The 24121-nt window shown below is 47.7% G+C and overlaps 1 protein-coding gene across 1 annotated transcript in view; it reads right to left on the bottom strand.

Moving 5' to 3' along the window:
- TACR1 (tachykinin receptor 1) overlaps positions 1-24121 on the bottom strand; it is a 33882-nt gene that overhangs the window by 7366 nt on the left and 2395 nt on the right. Inside the window, exon 2 of the mRNA XM_072978898.2 lies at positions 4404-4598. Within this exon, the coding sequence (XP_072834999.2) occupies positions 4404-4598 (195 nt within the window). The remainder of the gene's footprint in view (positions 1-4403; positions 4599-24121) is intronic.

Genomic DNA, 24121 nt, shown 5'->3' with positions numbered 1-24121 from the left:
AAGCCAGGTTTTATTATGCCATGGGCTTCAATGCTTCTCTTTGGCTCAGTGCAAACTCTCTATATGTGTGCTGAGCATATAATATTTGTTTAAGAGGTAGCACAGAAAATCCGTAGGCTGTAGCTGCAACATACAGACATAATTCTCTTATTGCTACTGCTGTGGTTTTAAACTCAGTGCAAACATTGCCAGCTATTTCTATAGACCTGTTCCAGACATTAGGAAGCACGGCTACATAAGTCTTTGCTGCGTATACAGCAATATTTTTGAAACCCATTTTCTACTCTGTCCCTTCGGTAAAGACTCATTCCTGCACTTCACTGCCTGCGCACGTTGCTCCAGTAAATAAAGTTTATGAACCCTCTTCCTCCTTGATGGCGACCACCTGCAATATTTACCACCAGAGCATGCGGCACGCCATCGCCCACAGTGGCACAAAATCCACCCGATATCCAGGTTTACAAAGTAAGCCCTGACATGCTCGGCTCTAGCAGGCCTGACGGGTGGAGGGGAAGAGAAGACGGGTGCTTCTGAGCAGACGCTAAGAAGAGCGAGGAGGCAGTCTCAGATTCCTGGGGGCTCATGTTCTGCTTCCTTTTGTTTTCAGATACTGCTCTGCAGCCTAGGAAGTGTGTTCAATGTCCAGTGGGTAGCACCTCGCAGAAAGGAGACTGTGAAGGTGTTTGGGTTTGTCTAGAGTGGCAAACCCATTCTCAGCAGACACTGCAGACAGGAAATGCTACTGATAATGAAAAGGGTGTGTGTGTGGGGGGGGGAGCGTCATGTTTCCCCTTAACACTCTCAAAGATTCAAAACCAGTTCAGGAGTACATGGCTAGTAGATGTCACCATTACGGTCTTCTAACACAACTCGGTTTGGTAGCAGAAGAGAGAACTAAAAAAATTAAAAAATGTTTACTGATAGATGGGTTGTTCCCTTGAAAGCCTTCTGTGGCTTGTCTTCAGGCTACCTGAAGGACCGTCTCTCGCCAGATGAGCCTTCGTGGCATTTAAGACCCCCCTTTTGAGGAGGCCCTCCTCTCTGTCCCCTTTGCCAGCGCAGGCACAGCGGCTGGGGGGACACGAGGGCGGCCCTTCTCTCTGGCAGCTCCCAGATAGTGGCGTCTCTCCTGGGGAGATGATGCTGCCCCCCCCCCTTTTATCCCATCACCGACAGCTTTTATCCTGTCACCGACAGCTGAAGACCCACTTTTTCAGGCAGACTTTTAACTATCAGGACTGAGTCCCTGAATGCCATTCTTAAAGTTAAAATAGTTTTTAATGTTTTACATGTTTTTAATTATTCAGTGTATTTTAATGAGCTTTAAATTGTTTTTTTTAATGTGTAACTTACTGTGATTTCAACACTATTCTCTTTAATATCATGAGCCACCTTACGTCCCCTTATTGAGAGAAAGGCAGCCTACAAATAAGATAGATATAAATAAATAAAATTAGGTGTGTTGCCAGCAGATGATTACCTCTCGGAGTCATCTTTATCTTTCTGGTATCTGTTCAGTTTTCACAAAAGCTGGGCATAACCTTTCTCTTACTCTTTCGGAGGATGTATTTTTTGCATCAAAGAATAAAACAACTCTAATTATTATTATTATTATTATTATTATTATTATTATTATTATTATTATTATTAGTAGTAGTAGTAGTAGTAGTAGTAGTAGTAGTAGTAGTAGTAGTAGTAGCAGCAGCAGCAGCAGCAGCAGCAGCAGAAGCAGCAGCAGCAGCAGCAGTAGTAGTAGTAGAAGTAATCTATTGGCAAAGAAAATCTTATTTTTAAGAGAGATCATTGACTAGTTATGCTGGAGAATCATGAGCTTTCCGGGTGAAAAGGTTATGTTTGCTTAAGAGCAGAAGCGAGGCACATGTTTGGAATATCATATTTCATTGTTAACAGCACTACTGCAGTGTTTGTTTCCTTATAATAGCTTCACATCACTCTTCTGATATGACTCTAAGGTGATTTACATTAAGAAAGTGCAATTAAACAATCAAAATATAAATGCTAATAGGATTAAGGACTGGAACGGAAAGCCAGTTTCAGCATCTATATAATAATTAGCAAGGCCCTTGTTCTTTCTGTAACGGCAACAATCCGACCACCTATACACTTTTATCTGCAGACTTTATGTATAAATAGAGACCTACAGAGGTTGAAGCGGAGGCTGTCTTACTTTGGGCCCATCCTGAGAAGTCAGGATTCTCTGGAAAAGACAAGAATGCTGGAAAAGGCAGAAGGCAGCGGGAAAAGAGGAAGACCAAATACGAGATGAACTGACTCCCTAAGAGAAGCCACAGGGTTGGGTTTGCAAGAGCTGAGCAGGGCTGTCAGGGACAGGATGTTTGGGAGAGCGCTCCTTCATAGGGGTTGCCGTACATCAGAAGTGACTTGACTGCACATAATCAGAACAAGAACCACGTATATACACACAACAGAGGATTTCATTTCAATAGCTTTTTCTTAGCCCCCTCCCCCCCAGGTGCATTCTTTTTATACGTGTCAGCTTTCAGAACGGCGAATAATTTAGCAAAAAAACATTAGAAACCAATGCAAAATTCACAGCGATGTCTGAAATCCATTTACAGAAAACGAACATCTAAAATGCAGCTGACGGGATCCCTAAAATGTTTAACAAATACTGATAATCAAGTTGATTCCGAGCGCAATATTTGCCAAGCACAGAAAGATGGATCGTGATCGTAATAAATCGGCTGCCTAGGAGAGAAGCCAATTTCTCTTGAGCTGAGCCAAAAAAGGAGGATGCTTTAAAAGGAAAAGAAAGGAGAAGAAAGAAATTCTGTTTCCTTTGATGCGAAAAGAGAGCCTGCCTTCGGGTAACAAAAACCAAGGACTGGCAATGAGGCCATTACTAAATTAGCACAGTCGGATCCTATGGGCAAGCAGGTGGTTTGGGGTGGGGGTGGGGGTGGGGGGGGAGGGAGAAGTTATTTTCCCAAGGGGAGCAAAAAAAAGCTTTCCTGTCCAGGCAATTACACAATATTAGCCCCCTCCCCAAGCACCAGTAAGAACTCTCAAGAACCCCTCTTTAATTCCACCCCTGCAGCCACTGACAATCTTGTCTTCTCTTTATTTCATTCATATCTCACATGGGTCGCCAGCCCTAACCAGTGTGACTCAACCCAGCACTTCTAACTCCCCCCCCCAAAAAAAGTGTGTTTGTGTGCGTGTGTGCCGTTTGAGGACAATACTTTGTACATCTGAGTCGCTGGACGCTGTCTGCTAAGGTTTGTGCCCTAACAGACATGTTTCTCTTTTGAACTGGTGACACAAGACTCTAGTCGTTACAAGAGTTCAGAGTTCATTCTGCCACCCCTAAAACGCTTCCGGTGCATGATGGCCAGCCTACAACACTACCTCTGCTAGGGTAGACCATCTAACATGGATACACTAGATCTACCCAGCAAAATCCTTGTTCAAATCACCCCTTGCTGCAGGAAACTCCCACGGGGAAAGCAAGCCATGAAACTCTCTGCTTGTTAGAAGCAAGGAGACCACAAGAGATGCTGCAAGAAGGCGTTCAACGGACCAGCGTCACTTCCTGCTGGCAAGGACTTCAAAGGATCCCGAAAACGACTTTATAGGACAAGCAGTGACAGACAGGCCCTCTTAGCTGTAGGTGGTGAGGAAGGCTTCCTGAGACACCCAATTTGCGGGATGAGGAAACCAGGGTTGGCAATGACAGTGTCTTTAAAGGGCATCCAAAGAAAGGTCTTGTGATCCACTATGTCAGCAGAAGGAGTCCCTGAGGGGACATAAGATGATAAGATCCCTATCAGCCTCTGGAGCAAAGCCTAGACAGATCTCTCTCTCTCTCTCTATGGCAAGTGACAGTGGGGCTATATATATATATATATAGTGTTCAAGATTGCATTTTGTATTCAATTTCCCATTCTCTTCCCAAAACAAACAATGAAGAGGCAGAACACTGCGCCATCTAATAGCTAACTCTTTTGCGCTGTTAAACACGCTTACCACTTCACAAAATGCATAAACCAAAGAAGCCATATGGCACCAGAAAGACTAGCAGGTTCTCTTTGGCATAAGCCTTCAGTGGAATGTGCGGATAGAGCCAAACCCGTCCAGCCACGGATGGTGCAGCCAAAAGCTCATCTGACTTGTAAGAGAAGGACCCAAATGTGGAGCTCACAGTTACAGACAGGAGAGAGGCCAACCATGGCAGGAGGGAGGGAGGGGGGCGTTGGAGGAACAGCTCAGCAAATTGGGGTTCTGTTCCCTGAAAGTACTGTCAGAAAGGTTCTTCTGTGTTCTCTCCAGTGTTCAGCACTCAGGCAGGCTGGGCAGTAAGGCGAAATCTCTCTTCCCAACTCAAATGGGTTGCACTGTGAAGGAACCCTAATAATACTCACGGTATTTCATACGTTAGGGTTGTGTTTTCTGGCCAATCTACCATACACACCACCCGGCCAGGCAGCTGTGCTGTTGTTGCGTAGTAGCCTTGTGGGAATGATAACAGCAAAGCCAGAACCCAGATGACACAGATGACGATTTTTGTGGCTGTCGCAGACAGTCTTGGTTGCAAAGGACGTATGATGGCCATGTACCTGGAAGCGAGCGAGTGAGAGAAAGAGAGAGACGTTGAGATTTAATACTGTAGCAGGAGAACACACACCAAAAAGAGGGGTTCCCACCCCAGTCCTTGCACTGACAATAAGGTCTTTCTTCATCTCTTGCTTCCTACTGAAATGAGAGCAACAGCCGCATAACAGTTATGTTCAGCACATAATAAATACAACTGGAAAACCCCAAAGCTTTCTGGGGGGCAGGGGTTTCTTCATCCAAAGAGTGCTTGCTGTTTCAATCTGCGATGTCAGAATGGAAAAGGTTAAAAATCAGGGTGATCACTCATGCACCACTAAGCATGGGAACACAAGACTGGCATAAAAATTGTATAGACTAATTGCTATAAATAGATGCAAATTAAGGAATTAAGAACAGAATCTAAGCACCCATGGGTAATTTCATAATTCCTCTTCTCCATTCCAAGGCTCTCCTTAAGCCAGACATGAACTAATGGAAACCTTTCCAACAGAGAACTGTTCTCTCCAAATAGAGCATCCCGGCCACCATAATGGCAAGCTGGCTGGAGTGGAGTGGAGTGCTAGGCTATGACGATGGGCACCCAGTTTAAGATTGGCCATAAAACTCACTGGGTGACTTTGGACCAGACATTCAAGGGTGCTGTAGCGGTGTGCTAAATCTTCTGACACCAATTTCGTTGGCTTGGAAAAAGAAGCAGAGGATGGTTTCCTGGAGGAGAGAGGCTCCTGCATCCATGCAAGCTACTGATGCCATTTTGAACCCTGATGTTCCAGCATTCAACACTGCAGAAACAGCCTCCATGGATGCCAGAGTCTCTCTTCTTCCCACACCCATCCTGGGTGTGGGAAGGGCATTGGCAACGAAGGTGGAAGCATGGGGGAAGAGTTCGCATGCTCTCAAACGTTTGTGCAGATCACATTTAGTACAGTTGAACAGAAGCCTCCTCATAGCTCTGTTCTCGGGTGGAGGCTGGTAGAATTATTTGCTTTTTCCTGTTCAAAAGCAAAGGGAAACGTATTGTTTAGTCCCTTGAGAAATCCATTTAGGATAGTGCAATGGGAAACATTCACCAAACTTATTTAAAGAAGCCCCTGGAACTGGCCCTCGTGTCGGCAGCTCTCTGCACAATGTTGTTCATCCTTCCCACAAATTCACACACGTCTAAAGCACATTTTCTCCCCTAATGCAGCATGCTTCTTCTTGCGATGCATGTCAGGAACCTCAAAAAGACTCTGGTTGTGAGCATTAAATCCAATTACAACCTGTCCCATCTACCAGAAGAGAAGAAACAGAACTTCAGGGCGAGAAAACTGAAAAGAGGGGTTTCCTTATGACTGAGCCACAAGTGAAGTGCGGAGCTGGCTTTTGGAACGCAGAAGGCTCCACTTCAGTCAATGTTTGTCTATATTTTTGTTCTATTTACATGAGTTTTCTTGGTTTGCTATAAAGAGAAACAGATAAAGTTTATGTTCATACACCCAGTAGCACAGCAGGATACTATATACAAGGCTAGTTAATGTTCTATGCAAGGACAGATAATATGCTAAGCAAGAGAGGGATCTTTTGATTTACAGCAAACACTGCAGAAGAATGGCTTAGAAACGGCTGCTGCACAAGCACCTTAGTGTCAACAATTGTAGGATGTTGACAGACAGAAGCTAGTCTTGCAAGTAGATAAGCTCCAGTTTGTTGATAGAAACAAACCATATAAATACTGTGCAGCATATTTCAGACAGGGAGAGGGGGAGAATCGACACCACCCATGGTTTTTCTGGTGGCATCAATCTTTGGGTAACAGAACCTCCTTTTGTGTGTCTAAGGAACAGCTGCTTAAGGCTACACGTTATATTTTAGCAGTATTTTTTAGATTTTTAGAAGGTGGCTGAAATATCCCTTTCTAATTGTACTTTTTAGGATTACAACTTTTCCCCCTTTTTGGAGTGATAGTTTTCTTGTAGATGAAAGACAGATTGAATGAAAATATATAAAATAGCATCAGCTCGGCTGATTCATTTTCCCATTTAGAAGCAGTAGAATAAAAAGACAACATGTCCTGAAGAATGAGATATCACCTACATTTCTCCCTAGAAGAGGGAAAAAGCACTTGCATAAAGCTAGCCAGATGAGTTGTAAAATGCAATCTGCATGTCTGAGTGCCACATAAAAAACAAACTTTCCTTAGTGGAAAGGAAGGTCTCGGGCATTCTTCTGATCTGTCAGCGTTCACATGTCAGCAAAGCAGCACGAAGGAGCAGAGGAAGGGTTTAAAGCAGCATTAGAGCCCACTGGTCACAGCAAGAGGCTGGACTGAATTTCTGCAGTCAATTTAGGAGGAGATTGAGGGCATCTTGCTTCTCTCTTCTCTTCCCCTGTGTTGTCATGATATATCAGCAGGCCTGCTGTAAGGAAGCGCAATGAAAGCAGCTGGTTGCTAAACTCACTTAAAAGTCTGCCTTCCAGAGGCAGAATAATGTGGAGAAAGGTTTCACCTGAAGGCTTTTTATTCCTTTCCCAGTGAAAGGAATGACTTAATTTCTATCCAAATGAAATGTCACATACCTGTATGTGTTGCAGCACCTGAGAGGCATCTCAGTGTTATTTCCTAGCTGCTCATGTGGGTGCAAAATTTAGCATGCATTGTCCTCTATGTGTCCATGATACCAGGGACAGAGACACAATCAAGACTCCCCTGGGGCAGACAAGATGTTGCAGGAGATGCTATTACCTCCTACAGCAAGTGTGGGACTTGAATTCTGCCTTCCCTGATTCTAGCCAGACTCTATAACCTTGGGCTGAGCAATGTCCAAGGATTTGGGGCACCCACATCCTCCCATCGCCCTCAACAGATCAGCTGCCACCAACCATGTTTCCTCCTCCACCACTGGAACTGCAACAGCGCTGTGAGAAAACAAGGTGCACGAGGAGCCGACGTCTTGTTTCCCAGAGGAAACGCATTCCCAGCTGTCTACCAACAGCATGATGCTACAGGGAAACAGTGGCTGCTCTTCCCAGATGGCATGTATCTCAGCAGAATTGTTGGGATTTGGGCAGTGGTGGGATTTGTGGGGTTTGGGGACCAAGGGGGTGAAGAAATACCTGCAAGGGGACAGGCAGCTGCAGGTCACAGGTGGCCCTTTCTTGCTCTAACTGCAACACCAAGCTGTCTCCAAAGGCTAGCACTATTGACCTGAGTGCTCACCTGCTCTTCAACACTCAGCGTATGTATGTTTCTGTGTTCAACAATCCTAGCTCCTCCTCATTTGAAACTTGAGCACATCACTAGGGCTCCAAATTTACCAACAGAAAGACACGAGCCTTTCAGCGGAGAAATGTTAATGCACAGAAATAAATTGACTTCTACACTGTGATCTAAATATGGTAGCAAGCACAAGACCAGCCTCTACTTTTCCCTTTTGTTGTTCTTCTATAGTTGTTAAGTCATGTCTGACTCTTCGTGACCCCATGGACCAGAGCACGCCAGGCCCTCCTGTCTTCCACTGCCTCCCAGCATAGGGTCAAATTCACGGTGGTCGCTTCAATGACCCTGTCCATCCATCTCATCCTCTGTCCGTCCCCTTCTCCTCTTGCCTTCACACTTTCCCAACATCAGGGTCTTTTCCAGGGAGTCTTCTCTTTTCATGAGATGACCAAAGTACTGGAGTCTCAGCTTCAGGATCTGTCCTTCCAGGGAGCACTCAGGGTTTATTTCCTTCAAAATTGATAGGTTTGTTCTCCTTGCAGTCCAGGGGACTATCAAGAGTCTCCTCCAGCACCATGATTGAAAAGCTTCCTGTCCCACATATAAATTTCTCAGGAAATAGATAGGTTGGTCAGGCACTCCCATTTCTTTAAGGACTTGCCATAGTTTGCTGGTCCACACAGTCAAAGCCTTTTGCATAGTCAATGAAGCAGAAGTAGATGTTTTTCTGGAACTCTCTGACTTTCTCCGTAATCCAGCGCATGTTAGCAATTTGGTCTCTAGTTCCTCTGCGCCTTCGTAATCCAGCTTGTACTTCTGGGAGTTCTCGGTCCACATACTGCTGAAGCCTACCTTGTAGTATTTTGAGCATAACCTGCAATTGTACAGTAGCTGGAGCATTGTCTGGCACTGCCCTTCTTTGGGATTGGGATGGAGACTGATCTTTTCCAATCCTCTGTCAATTTTTCTCTAGAAAGCATGAAAGCCACTTTTCTCATGTTTTGTGACTCACAGGCAGACTCAGCCTCAAGGCCCATTTCCATGACGCTACCCAAGAGACCAAAGGAAATCCAGGCAGTTCCATGCCAGGCTTCAGTGACCACCAGACACAGCGGCTCTTCTGTGCCTCCCAACTGCCCTTCAGGATGCTTGTTTACTCCTTCGCATGTCTAACTCTTGCTTATTTCAGCAGAAAGAAGCATCAACCTTCAAACTCAAGGGGTTTCTTCTTTGTGTCTCTGTGCCTCCCTGCTGGCTGTATTAACTCAAAATGCAGTCTTGGAGTTTAGGCTGAACTTTGAAGAAGCTAGCCATGGTCCTGACCCTATTTTGCAGAGAGGTCTCAGCACCATGGAGAGCTCCCATAGATTTCAAAACAATGCCTGGAGCAGACTTCCAGAGTCACTCACCTCCTCTTCTGCTCCTGCATCCCTTCCTTCTCCGGGGGGGGGGGGGGCAAACTCTTCTATGTATGCAAGAGAGGGAGGGAGCTGAGGACAGACTGGAAAGGCTTTGGTCCACCAAATCTCCAGGGAAATGACTTTACTCTTGCATAAAGGGCTACAGGGGATAAGAAATGCAGCTGCTTGAACTGCTAGATTCCCCCCTCTCAAGAAGGCTTTTCTGCAGCCTCTCCAAGGAATTGGCTATGTTGAAAAGATTTGGGGAGGCCACCAGAGATTGTCAAGAAGAGCAAGGAAAAAAAAGGGAGCAAAGTCACTTGGGACTGCAGTTTCACACTGATGCACAAACAGGCTGGAGGAGGGAAAGTGTCCCCACTTTGAAACCAGAGGCACATTTGAAAGTGTGACTCTTTCTATGTCACCAGTTGCCCATTCAACCTCTCACAACCTCCAGGGCTGCTGAAGGTGGGCCCAAATGCTACTTAGTATCCGATGCCTAAGAGCATTGGAGGTCCAGGATCCCCACAAAAACATGAGCAGCAATGCCTTCCCATGCATGTCCCAGCCTTTGTTATTTTGAGTTAGACTACTTCTCAACATGGAGGTTTTCTTTCTCTCTCTCAGAGGCAGGTATCACGAGATTTATATTCTAAGAGCATGTCCAGTCCCTTAGAACATTAGAAAAACTGCACCGGATCTTATTCTCAGCCATCCGGTTTCCAGAGTGGCTGAGAATGGAAAGCTCTGAGACAGAACAGGAGGATAAAACAACCTTCCCAAATGTAGTAGTCGGTGTGTGGAAGGTGGGCAGAGCTGGGGAGGGATGGAGAGCCTGGGGTGAAAGTTGGGATATCTCCATCCACCAAAAAAGAAGCCCCTTTCTGCTTCCCTCTTCTCTCTGTCTCTCTGTCTCTCTGTTTCTGTCTCTCTCTCTCTCTCTCTCCTGTACACAGGAAGGAATGGGGACAAGCAAGCATTTCCATAGCACCAGGGGCACAGGAGGCAAACACAGCAGCAGCCTGGCTGGGGGGAGGCTCATCTGTGGTTGGGCAGTGCCTTGCTTGCCCCAGTGGCAGTGAAGGCTGACAGTGAGGTCAATAAGGTGGTGAAGTCATTCCAAGTTTTCCTCCAAACTTTTGGAGTCCAGGGTTCAGCACCTCGGATAGCTCCTGTAACAGGCAAACTAAAATCCAGGCCAGATTTACCACCTCCATAAGAGTGCAGCCGCCACCTCACACCCACCTGGCAGACCAGCCACTGATGCCTCACCAACTGATCTAAGACCTTCTGCTGGTCCTGAACCTTCTTGGCTCTGAAAAGCCACCCAAGCACAGGCCTCATCATCACGCCTTGCAACAGTTCATTCTGCAGAAGAAGCCCGGCAGGGGAGGAATATCACCCACTTTTTCCATCCCAGCCTGGCACGTAGACTTGCAGGCACTCTGTGATCACCAACAAGCCCAACGGATGGTGTGGACGGCCGTCTCCTCCCTCTGACTCCCTGCCCGAATCACTCATGCCCCAGAAAGCAAAGAGCAACACTCCCCCCTCGCATCAGCTCCCACCGGGAATCCTGCAGCAGCAGCAGCAGCAACGACAGCCTTGTAGCAATTAGCTACTACTCCTCACAATGTCCCCCCAGCAATGCCAAAAGGGCACATATTAGAAAAAGATTGGGGCGGATAACAGGTCTGAATACAGCCAGCCAGCCCAGCAGATGCCAACCAAAACGAAGACAGCGCATCGTGGTTCTTAATGTCTGATTGGCAAGCTGTAATGTTTCCCTGTCCAATTAAGGCAGGTCATGAGCTATGCTCAGAGACCGCTCGGGGCCCTGGAAATAGTAACGGGATGGAAATATATATATATTCAGACACAAGCCTGCACCAGAAACATGATGTGCTTCCTACCCTTCATCAATTGTTCCCAGCTAATCCATCTTGTTAATTATCCATTGTTTTCAGCACCTCAAACAGCTGGGCTCTGGAACTGTCCCCAGGACAGCCTCTGACAGTCTAATAAATCTCCAGACTTCATCCCTATCATATAAAACAGAGAGTTTCCTTCTTGGCTCTGCATTCCCAGATCTGGCATCCCTACTCTGGAGTCAGCCCCTCCCTGAGAGAGGCTTACAGGAGAAATTTCAGTATTTATACTGGCGGGGTACAGCAGTTTGGTGCTGAGCCAGTGACAGCTAACAGGGGTAAACAGTTTGTGGAGTGATAGTTAGGAAAAAGAAACTCTCAGACTTCATAGTCAGTCAGAGATAGAGAAGGATAAAAAAAAATCCCAACTTAGTTACAGAACCACTAAATTAGCTTTCATGCATGTGCGACCAATCATTACGAAGAATCATATTTCCCCCTTAAAAAGGGCATCAGCCACAGAGATCAAGAATGCCAGTGGGGCCACAGTGCATCTTAGATGGTCAAGATTGTCACATTATATACGGCGTCCATCTATGGAATGGCATGTGGCTTCCAATCAACGGTACTGCTGTGGGCATAGGTATGGCACCTCGGCACACTTTTGTGTGACCTGGAACAAGCATCCACAGCTCTTGTACCCCAAAGCCTGTCGTCTGTCTAAGGTACATTGGTGCCATCTTTATGACACAGCCTCGAGAAGTTCTACCAGGCCATCCATGACTTTTGCTCCATCATGGACCAGACCATGCAGCAGGTTCAAGTCATTGACCCCACTGTGCCACATCATATGAGCACTACATTATGTTGAAAGCAACTGATCGCTACCTATCCATATGTGCTTCCATCCAGAAACTATCATGAACTCTGTTGCCCACAGCCAACATCTCCAACTGCATCTACTTAAAGACTCAAAGCTCATAGGTTTGCTGCCAGTATTTCTCAAACTCCAACACTCAGTGATGTGGGGAAAAACCCAAATTTTGCAAGAGGAGTATGAGATACAACAAGGTGACTCCTGGATTAAGCAGAAACCACCATTCTCTTGAATGCAGTGGCCACTGTTTAAATCTCTGCAAGAACAATTCTTAGAAAAGTCAACGTACTTGATGACTCATGCTTTAGTTAACGATCTTGCAGTTGCCAAGATGCTGCTGCTAACCAGCTAAATTTATGGCCTGGCTTAATAATTGTGTTGTCCTTTTCAGTCTTCCATTTCCCTCTGACTCCTAGCCCTACAACGATGCATAAGCCAGCAATAGGCAGATAAATGTATGGCTTCAGCATCGTGCACCATCCGTCCAAAAAACTGAGCCATGTCCACAAACCACCATGCTAAAATAAATCTTTTTGGTTTTAAGGGTGGTGCAAGAATATTTCCTTTTTGGGGACAAGAAGGGGGGAAAAGTCTACGTCTCCTAATCTGTTACAGCAAGAAGAAATGACTTAGTAAAGAAAAAGAAATCAGGGAAGGTCTTGGTTCTGTTTTGGGCACCTCGTGAGAAAGGAGAATTCCCTGGAAAAGAAAAATGAAAGACAACAGGAAAAGAGGGAGGTTGATTGGCTCCAAAAAGGAAGCCACAGGCTGGAGTCTGCAGGAGCTGAGCAGGGCTGTTGAGGACCGGGCATTCTTGAGACTGTGTACTCATCCACCAAGCCGCCATGAGTCAGAGGTGACTTGACAGCACATAACAACATACTGGGTCTACTCTACTAGTTACCTGTCAGCCACAGATGTTCTTGGCCTACAACTCCCAGAAATCCTGGCCAGCACACCTAAGTGGTGAATGAAGGCTTCTGGGAGATTTAGTCCAAGAACACTTGGGTTGCCCAAGGTTAGGAAACGCTGCCATAAAGCTTTGGAAACTGACTTGTAGGGACAACAACCCCAGGCAAGGAGTGTCCCCAAACCCTGGTCGAATCCAAGGTGCACGGAGTGCCTTCCTCCAAGACCCACAAAGACCAGTCTCAGAGTTCACTCTTCCATGTGAGTTGGGAACTGGACAAGAACACGTCAGCACCAAAAAACCCAGTGGCATCAAGTGATGCCAAACTTCCAGATCTGCTGCTCTGGAGGCATCTCTCTGCTTAGAGAGGTCAACAGTTGTTCCCATATTGGGACAGCTTTGGGCTGAATTTAATGCTGAGCTACAAAAGGTAGCAGGCAGTTTGACCGGCCAGACTGAGCAGCTGGATAGCTCAGTGGCTAGGCCACTGGTTCTTAACCTTTGTTACTCAGATGTTTTTGGACTGCAACTCCCAGAAGCCTTCACCATCAGCTCTGCTAGCTGCGGTTTCTGGGAGTTGCAGTCCAAAAACATCTGAGTAACAAAGGTTAAGAACCAGTGGTTTAAAGCATCAGTGGGTTCTCGCTGTCATGCACAAGAAAGAGGCAAATAAGGGTGTGTGTCCTTATCTCAGTCTCTTCCCCTCTTGAAAGGTGTTCAGAAATCTTCATCAGCCTGAACTGACCAGGATGAGGCCTGGAGCAAAGTTTTCTGTACACTCCTTTTCTGAAACAATAAACATCCCATCCAAATGGGTCTGGTGGGTGGGTTCGTTGCCACGAGATAGCTGCAGCCAACAATACGTTGCTGCCTGAAAGCACAACAGCACCTGCGGCCCCTTCTTTGGAAAGGTCAAAGTGCATCATCTCTGCTGCTAGCCAAGGCATGTTGGCCCCTGCAGCCAAACTGCCCACCTGTGCCTCCCCCCCCCCCAGAGGAAGAATGCACGGGCACAATGCATAAAAATAGCTGTTTGCTGGCTTCTTGTGGTGCCCAGATCAGCTGCCGGTGGCCGTTGATCACTTTGAGACAGTCAGCCAGGGCCGCTGCTTATGAAGAACCGCAATGACAAGTGAACCGAGCTATATTTATCTGCAGCTCCAAGCTGAAGGTGGCCGGGTGCCAAGCGCAAAAACTTTTGTGTGCTGGACATTTTCCCCCTGAAGGAGAAGGGCGCCGCACTCCAGTGACACCAGTTTTCCTTCTTTAAATAATTTATCTTGGTTTTCCAGATTTCCATGACAACGAAGGATTCCCTTAAGTGTGATGTACCGCGTCCAGATGACTCCTGATGCAACGGGGAAAAAACCCCTGGAAGCGACAGCGCTGTTTGTTTGGGCCGGGCTGGAGAGACAGAAGAAGGCCCATCCTCCCCCCCCCCCACATACCTCCCCACAGGGGCAGGACAGACAGAGTGGCAAGCCCAGGCGATCAATGACCTCGAGAGGTGGCCAACATTTCAACACTGGAGGCCTTCAAGAGGAACTTAGACCACCACCTGTCAGGTCTGGTTTGATTAGGGCTCTTGCCTTGAGCGGGGGGGGGGTTGGACTTGATGGCCTTAGAGGCCCCTTCACGATTCTAGGATTCTAGGTTGTGTTTGTGAGGCACCACACCCCTCAGGCGCCCCAAACTGCTCCACAAACTGTGCTTCCATGTAGAATCTACATTGCACCTTGGAAGCACAAGGTCTAGATCAGAACTTGGAAGCAACTAGCGCCAAGTTAACAATTTAACTATGTGTGAGTAATTACTTTCTGATAACGAGTCGTGTAAAAGTAAGAGTTATGGGGAAGGAACTGTGGAAGGGCCCCTTGATTTTTCATGCCTGCAGAAGACAGCAAAGTATGGTTATTTTTCAAAGTAAGGACGCCAGGTGGCCTTTAAACCCACTGGGAAGATTTCTGTGGCACAACTCCTGAGTCAGACGATCAACCACACAGGAAGGATCCAAGTAAATGGGGAAAGCCCAGTTCTAAACACACTAAACCTGAAACCTCCCTTGATTACTATGGCACTGACTTCTGAGGAAACGGGCTGAGAATCAGAGCGCAGCACTCTTGGGGCGCATGCCGGGCTGGCTGCGCATCGTTTAATTATTGGCCTGGATGGGTTGTTTCATCTGCTGCCTGAAACATTATCCGTGCATGCCATCATCCAGTCCCCTTGGGCAGAGATGTCCCAGTTCACAGCTGAACCCTGAAGTATTTCTCTCTTCTCTGCCAAACCCTCCCGAACCTCGGCGGGGCTCACCAGCTTGGGCTGGATGTGTCAGCAAAACTCCCTGTTCAGTGGAGAGCAGCACGGATCCTGAGCGTTGCCTGGGACCCCCGGCTTCACTTCCTTTGGCTGCTCTTGTTCTGCTTCTCCTGCAGGGACCCCCTCCTCCATCGTGGATCTCCTCCTGATCCTTCCAAAATATTCCTTAAGTCTTGGCGCTTTCTCTTGGTTATTCTCCCTTCCTCTTCATTTCCTTCCTCCCTTCCTTCCATCAGGAGCTCCTTCCTCCCTCCCTCCCTCCCTTCTACCATGAGCTCCTTCCTTCCTTCCAAATGGACCAGCTTGCCAAGGTGTCCCTCCCCATCCCTGGTCCTCAGCAGACTTTCCTCTGTTGCGTCTCATGTGCTGATGTTAAGGCTTCACCGAGCCAGAAGCCTGCCTTCTGTGCTTCTCTGAGGCACCCTTCCCACAGATGGCACCGTGTTACCAAGGATCCTCCTTGCTGCCATCCGCCTGCCTCCTCTGCCCCACCCCATTCCCTCCTGTATCTTGCCAAGGTTTCCGTCATGAGGCTCTGCATCAGAGAGTCAGAAGGGATCTCCAAAGGTCATCTACACCCCCCTCCTGCCAGTGAGGGAATCCAGAGCTAAGGCATTTTTCCAGCTAGAAGGCAGGGGAAGGACCTTTAAGAGGACTTTTGGGGGAAGCAACCTTATTTTGAACATGATCACATTATCAACGGACAACACAAGAAGCGCACAAAAGTAAGAATTGCCCCTGTGGTAGGCAGGGCTTCAGATATATATCCCGAGGATCACAAAAGATTACTCCCCAGTCCCAAAATGCCTGTTATGCTTTTAATGGGCAGTTTGTGTGTGCGTGTGTGTGTGTGTGTGTGTGTGTGTGTGTGCGCATGTGTGTGTGTGTGTGTGTGTGTGTGTGCGTGCGTGCGTGTGTGTGCATGCATGTGTTTGTGTGCGTGCACACATGCCTAGATATTGCATACGGCCAAATCCTGTGAAGTAGAGACGGTTTCAAGGCACCAGGCAAATGGAGAACAGTCCTGTTCACCAACTTCAAGCACAGCACTTAAATTTTTTTCCAAGTGAAAGGATGCGGATGAGGAAGCCACGCTGTGATTGGGGCACAACCGGAGGCCCTGATCGCGTCCCCCCCCCCCCCGTCATTGTCTGGAGACGGGAGCAGCTTCTTGGGCTGTGAGGTTGGGCTGCTGCCGTCTTGAATTTTCTTTTGTTTCCAGGTGAAAACCATTTTTGCCAGCTGGGATTTTGCACTTGGTGAGGTTTAGATTATGCTGGCAGTATATTATGCTTATATGATTGCCACTCTTAAAAATGCACATTTTATTGCATTTTCCTGATCTGTTGCTGGTTTCCTCCTGCACTGAGAGATTCAGTATGGGCACGTGTAATAAAGGCTTTAAACAAGCAAGCAAGCAAACAAACAACAGCAACAAACCAAAAAACAAGCAGGCCTTTGCACAGATCCAGATTCACCTCAGGAGAACTGGTTCCACACAGGGAGATGGGCTGGAGGAACATGTCGTGGCCGTGAATTTGGGTTGCTGCCGCAGAGTCCCTGGACAAACTAAGCCCGTGCAATCACAGAAAGGGGGTGGGTGAGTTCCTGGCGTGTCAGAATCTTTGAAGCTGTTCCATGCTTGGTGTCTTGGTGATATTAAAAAAGAATAGAGGCAGATTTGAGCCGGGGCGTAGGTAGAAGGAAGGGAAAATGTGGCTCGACCATTCCTATCTCAAAGGGCATTGCATCCTGACGCCTTTCTTTCCCACGCTGGATGCCCACGGTGACTCACATCCGTCTTTCTTTTCTTCTGCTTTGACTCTTGAGGAAACAAGCCAGCTGTGGCTGTATGTCCCTTCCTAACTTCCAGACAAAAGCACAGAGGAATGGCTCCTTAATCCTGTAGGACCCCAACGTTAGCAATGCCGGGGGGGGGGGGATCCAGGAGCTTCTGCCACAGGATCAGTGCAATCAAGAGAAGCAAGCACCAAGTTCATCTCCCCCCACCCCACCCCAACCCCCTGATGCTTCCAAAGCTCGCTAGGCTGGAGCCCCCGGCTGTCAGGTTGTGAGCTTGATTCTCCACCATGTGTTGCAAGGGAAGAGCCAGCTTGTGGGGCCTCTTGGGCAAACTGCAGGGTCCTAGAGGACACCCAGAAAAATGGGGATGGGAAGCCACGTCTGAGCAGTCAATGCCAAGGAAACCCTGGAAAGGATCACCGTATGTTGGAACTGACTTGACAGCATGCAATTACGAAGAACCTTCGTACTCCAGCAGCAGCTCAGCATTCCCGCTCTTGTCCTGCGTTGCAAGGAAATCAGGCGGGGAAGAACGGGGGCCCAATCTCATCCTCATCTCCCCCTCCCAGAGAGCTGTCGGTCCCTCTGCTCTTACCAGTTAGACTTTTAAATGGTACCATTCCTCAGTCACAAATTAATTTAGATAACAGGCTGCCAGGAGACAAAGCCCTCTTTTTGTTTTTATGTAACATTGCTCGATCATGACACTTCCTAAGCACTGCACAAAAATACAGGGTGACCACACACTCATAGCTAATCCTGTCCCTTCTACTAGCTGTTGTGTTTTTTTTTTCATTTCAACCACATCCAACCCTACCAGGGCTTAAAAAAACAAAAATACAAATAGCAGTCCTTGGGGTGGGGTGTGTGACGAGGGTCAGGCTCCCAGCCGCTGTGGGGCTGGGCTGGGGTTAACCTGTTGCTCCTAGCCTGTGATTCTGGAAGAGCCACAGCTCCGAAACGGCTGTGTGCATTGGAAGATAAACTCATGACAGTGCCAGTGAGGATGATTAAGATAGCCAGCCACCCTGGATGCCGTGTCCAAATGATGGAGCAGGAGTGTTCAGGGAATGTGTGGTCCTGCTACCCCTTCCCTTCTCAAAGTCACATCCTATCTGGCAAGGGTATTATTTCAGAGCCTCTGAGAAGCAAGGTTTCCCCGTAGCTGATGTGCCGCCCAGGGAGGAAGCCTGACCTGAGAGCAATTTGCCCCCCCCTTCCAGTGCCGGAAGTGCCCCCAGGCACAAAAGCTCCTAGGAAACAGCCACTGCATGGCCACTCTGAGTTCAGAAAAGCTACTTATTCGAACTACCCTTCTGGGCGCCCATGGCCAGCCATCACAGAGCACTGTGGGGAGTTCTGGGTGTTGCACTTCCAAAAAAAGTAACTTCTTCTGCCAGCACCCGAGGCAGAATGCCCAGCTCTGGAGACTGGGCTGCCATTTTACATCTGTCGTGGGAGATTATTGCCGGCTGCTTGATATTCAAGCCAAGGTCTCATGGGCAGCCGTCTGAGACGTTACATCTGTTCACAGCAGACAAAGCACCTCGCTCTGATGGTATTTGGATGCCCCCGAGGAAATACAAATGTCAGCCCATAATTAGACTCCAGGGACCGGGAAGGGTGGAGTTTTGTTACCTTTTTGGTCCCTGCTCCCCCTTTTCTGAGATGTTTTGCCTCCTGAAGCAGAGACCCAGATGGTGGCCCCCTTCCTGGAGCAGTCTGGAGAAATGGCCCCATTTCTCATTTGCTGTCCAGCGACTCTTTACCCTGCTGGCCTCAGGAATCCTTCCTGTCCTCTCTTTTCTTTCCTAATGCAGGGAAATGGGCCCTGAACTAGCCCCCCCCCCAAGAGGCAATAGCATCTCATCTAGATTGACTCAGAGGCTGGCGGAGTTTTTTCCCTGTGACATGCCTCCGACTCCCCCATCCAACATGGCCCCTGGGAATGGCCAAGCCTGGAACCCCACTGCCTGAACTCAGCCCACTCTTAGGTCTCGCCTCTCATGGCAGTTCCTCTCTCCAAACATGGGTCTGTCTCCTTGGAGGCCAGGCCCTGCTCATAGAATCATAGCACCATGGGGTGGGAAGGGGACCTACAAGGCCATCACATCCAACCTCCTGCTCAAGGCAGGCCACCCAAATCAAAGCAGATCCGACAGAAGGTGGTCCAATTGCTCTGAGTTGCATTGCCATCCATCCCTCCAGACATGAAAGGCCGTGGCTGGTAAAAGTGGCCCCTGAACCATGTGTTTCAAAAGATGATAATATATTTCTATCATTTCTTATTACAATAGGTTTTTAAAAAAGAAAGAAAGAAACTCTAAGAACTGCTATGGGGCAGCTGTCGCGAAGTTGGCCCTTTGCTAACCCAGAAAACAAAATGTTCTTCTGGATGAAACCACATTTCTTTAAGAACACAATCCTCTCCTCTGCCAAGCATGGAGAGCTTTGTTCAGACGTCACTTGGAAAATGTTGGCTTATGAGTATGTTGAAGTTATTCCCTGGGTGAAACAACCCAACAACCTTGGCCTCCCATTAAGGGACCTGTGTTCTTTCATCGCTGTGGTTATTTGGGAGAAAACCACAGGAAACCATTTAGGGAAGATAGGTTTCTAACACATGAAATCACTCAGCTCCTTGGGAAAGGATATTATCTTGGACTGTAGCTAGAACTCTACGAAGTCTGCTGAACAAGAAGGCTGCCACTGTTGACAGAGATGAATCACTTGTACGGGGAGAGCATCACGGACGCTGTTTTGCTCTTCTCCCCACTGAGAATGGGTGGCAAATGCAGTGGTCTTTGATGTGAGGTGAGATTTCTGGAGGAGCTTTTACACAGCTGCCCATCTGAGGTGTTAATCCTCCCAGGCATTTGGGAACATGCTTCTTTCTCTCTTTGATGCAAGAGCTAATTTCAGCTTCGTAAGGTGCAATTTCTGTTCTCTCCCATTTGCTGGACTGTCTCATGAGCACTGGAAGCAGCACCCGCAGTTATGGAATTCCTCCCCGCCCCGACTTCAAAGCAAAGCCAGGGTGGCTGCATTTTTGCTGAGCTCTCAAAAGTCAGGTAAAACCATGCTGGTCTGAAGGGTTTTCAGGCTCTAGGGTGGTTAGCTTTTTTAAAAAAAAGGCTTTAAAGGCATGTTGCCTAAGTCGCAAAATTGCCCAGATCCATCCCAAATCAATTATGGACTGCTCTTGGGATGAAAGCCCCCACAAAAGACAACACCAGGATGGTGGCTGGACTGTGGACCAACGCTAACCATTCAGCACTTGGTTGGAGGATGGAAAGGATTTCACCTTTTCCCATCCTGTGGTACTTCTATAAAGATTTGTGTTCCCCAAGTCTAAAAAGCCAGATGCAAGATAAAGGAGAATGGCGATTGCATAGCACAGTATTCCTCCTGTCTACTTGACCCAAAAACTGCTGCTGAGTGCGCAGGGTGCCTCCCATTGTGGTAACACCTGCAGCTCTGAGGAAGATGGTGTTTAACCCCTCTGTCCTCCACCATTAAATGCATCCCCTCAAAATGCTCACCTGTTATTAGCCCCACTCAGAAGAAACAATCTGGAATGATGGCATGAGGGGGGGGGGATAGTTTAAGATCACACCCCAACCTTACATTGCTCTCATCAGATGACATCTTTCTGCAGGTCAGCTCCACATCTCTATGGAAAGCCATGTAGAGTTTGGAGGTCCCCTAGAAATATATTAGGTCATGTCTTGTTTTAGATCTCAGCCAATGCTCACTTTCTTCCATGCTTTTCTTGTATGTCAAGGAGCAAAACCTCCGGCCAACAGATCCCACCAAATGAACCTACTGATTACTTGAAGAACATCTTCTGTGCACATTGTTGCCACCATTGGCTGCCTTGCATCTTGACCAACTCACCTGCTTGCTGGGCTCCACTATCACATCCCACTCCCACTGTCCCACCTCGACAACAGAAGCATAAAGGTATCAAGTTTAATTCAATCTGCCCAGCGTCCACCTCTGCATTGTACGAGCTGTGATTCTGATACATGCAAGCCAACCCTAAACTATTTTTAAAAAGGGAAGGCTTTGGAGAGAAAACAGTACAGGTGAAGGGAGCCTATTATCTGCTTAGATTTTTATGACTTCCTATGAAATTGCAGGGAAAAGGCACTCCCTTCTCTCCCCGGCCCCTCAGCCCTTGCTTGTCCTGTTCCAGCCGTCTCCTTCCCTCCTTCGGCCTCTTTCCTGGATTCCCTTTCTCTCCGTTCACCAGCCACCTCCCTTCTTTCACCCTCATCTTCATCCCCTGTTCCTTCTGCCTGCTCTGAGTCAGCGTGTGATGATGTTAATCTGCCTCACAGTTGCATCATCACCACTGAGTGGCTGTGACCTCAAGAGACGAAATGTGGGGCCTTCTGAGCATGACGTCACAAACGAGGCCGTCACATTCTCCTTGAAGGCTGGACTTTTTTGTGGTGCTTGATCACGCATTCGGTTTCTGTCGTGAAGTGCAGAAACACCAAAAGATGGATGTGGCTGGTGGAAACCAGCCCGCAGGGGAAGAGTATGTCGGGAACAATCCTTTCTTATATAAATTGGTTTATTAATAATGATTTGCCTGCCAGCCAGCAAGCAAGAAATGAGCAACAAATACATTTTGCTTGGTAGAAATTTTTTTAAAAAAGTATATAGGTGCAAGGGGATTGGTTTTGCAATGAACTCTTTGCTCTGAAAGACATTCCAGAGAGAGTTAACACTGGCCAGGGACCGGAATGACATGCTTTCCTGTGAGCCGTACAGCTATTAACTGACAAGCAAGTCCCCTTTAGTTCAGTGGGATTGATGGCCCTAAAGGTCTGCAATTTGCTTCAGCCTTCATAACCGTTTCTGTCTCAATTGAGGGGGAAATACCACCTCCTGGACCCTTTACAAATGGCTTCCTGCCTTGATTTCTTCTTTCCTCCAGGAGCTGATTCCCCCCCCCCTGTCTTTCTTCCAGCATTCCCTGCCTGCCTCCTTGTCTTAGAGCCGAACATCATTTCCCTTTCGTCTCCCTTCCAAATCCTAGCTAGCCACGGGCCAAGCGAGGCTCTCATGTCACCCTTCACCTCTACGCCATGGCAGGCGGAGTGGCTGCAAGAGAATATGTGGTCAGAAGCCCCCACCCCCACCCGAGCTCCTCAGTGATGGGGTCCTTCAGGAAGGATCTTCAGCTTCACTCAGCCATCCCTCACCTTTTCTGCTGGAGCCATCAGCCTCTTTTCTTTAGCTGAATTCTCAGGGTGTCTTTGGCCCAAAATGTTTTAACCCCACAAATGCCACAGGAAAGATGGGGAGGGAGGTCTACCACCATACAGTCAGCCAGCAGCTGTTTGCTCGGCCTGAAAGGCACCCCAGCGTGACACAAGCAGACCAGAGCACCGCCTGTTTTTGCTCAGCCCTGGAATGGCAAAAGGCGTCCCATTCTCGTGCTCTAACCAGGACCAAACCGATCGTCTGTTCCCTTCGGATGACTTCAAAGTTGGAGACAAAATAAAGTCCCAAGGTCACTGAAGCGCTCCTTGCTTTCAGACCCGGGTTTTCCGGATACAGCTTTTCCTTCCCTCCTTGGAGCCCTGTTGTCTCCTAGCAAACGGCTATAAACGCTGACATTTTAATCCGACATTTTCAGATGGGTGTGCAGATGGCGTATTTCACCCCAAAGTGTTGGGCAACAAGAAGAGCTGGGTCTCCTTGTAGACACACCACGACCCCCCAGGATTTCTCTTCCACTCTGCGATTCGTCTTCCCGTTTTCATTCCTTGACATCCTCAGTTCTGCACTAAAAGCTGTTTGCGCGTACTGCTGCTGGAGGAGAGGGTCGAGCTTTCAGCCTCTGGCTACCGAACCTGCAGCAGTTCTTGTGCTTGCAAAATTCTCCAGATGTTGCTGCCTCCTGGCAAACAAACCTTGGACTTGACACTTGATTGTAAAGGCAAAAACCAAAAGGGCATGCTTGACCAGGGGGGACTTGCCTATGTCCTTCCATTCTTGAGAACTATGCAACACAGAGAATAATCCTTCCAAATACCTGTCATTAGTGGCATGGAGATGACAAGCATGATTACACTTGCCATAGAGCCCTGCATATCAGGGATAATCCTTGCTTGTTTCCTTCTAATGTCAACAGAGATAAGCTTATTTCATCTGTTTATGCCTTCATTTCAATTAACTCTCCAAGCGAGAACGAGTTATCTCTTGGAGTGGATCCGGTGACAATCCAGAAATGTGTCTTTTCTGCAAGAATCCCATACTTTCTGCCTTGGGAATGTTTTAAGGTAGTCAAGGGGGAAAGCGCAGCATTTTCCAATTTAGCTCTGATTGTAAAGGACAGACTACATTCTGTGTTGCTGCTGCTCGGTCTTAACAAATGGCTTTCATTTTGTGGGAAGACAGTATTATAAGACACTCATATGCACACAAACCAGAAACCATGAATCTTACACCATGGAAATATTGACTATTAGATCTGCCTAGCTGTACGCACACAAACATGCATGTTCTCCTTCTCTGCACATATGTATGTGTGCAGGCGTCTGTCTGTAATTCTAAAGGCATAAACAGGCTTGTAATTAATTAACACCAAGCTATGAATTCCCTCGGATGAAAAAGAGATGTTTACCAAGTGTGTATGTTAAACACTCTTCCCTAGGGAGCAAATGAAGGGATTCCTTTTCATTACATTGGCCCCTTCTCATACTTCGCCCGAACAATAATTATTCAAAGGAGAAAAGAGGGAGAGACTTCGGATCGCAGTCCTCCCACTGGCTCTCCCACAGGAAGCTTAATGAAATGTGTGCGGGAGACACTGCTAGATCCCACGAGGGTCTGTCTTCCCCAAATCAGGCAATCCCTTATACCAATCCCATGTCCTCTCCGTTTCTGAAGAACGTGGGAACATGGCACCACGAAGCACCCCGGGACTTTCTGATGAATACACAGAGGATGGTGTCGCAGGGTCTCCCCCCACCCACCCACATGGGCTTATTTGCAAGCAACGCTCATGTGCCAGAGGGGTGTGCTAGATTACAGGGATGAGCTTGGACTCGGGGGGGGGGGAGGATGAGCTTGTCTTGCCCAAGCCACTGACCCTCATCCTAACCTCCCTCACAGAACAGTTGTGCAGAG

Source organism: Pogona vitticeps, chromosome 8 (assembly GCF_051106095.1).
Source record: "Pogona vitticeps strain Pit_001003342236 chromosome 8, PviZW2.1, whole genome shotgun sequence".
NCBI classification, from domain to species: domain Eukaryota; kingdom Metazoa; phylum Chordata; class Lepidosauria; order Squamata; family Agamidae; genus Pogona; species Pogona vitticeps.
This window is presented reverse-complemented; position numbering and strand designations above follow the sequence as displayed.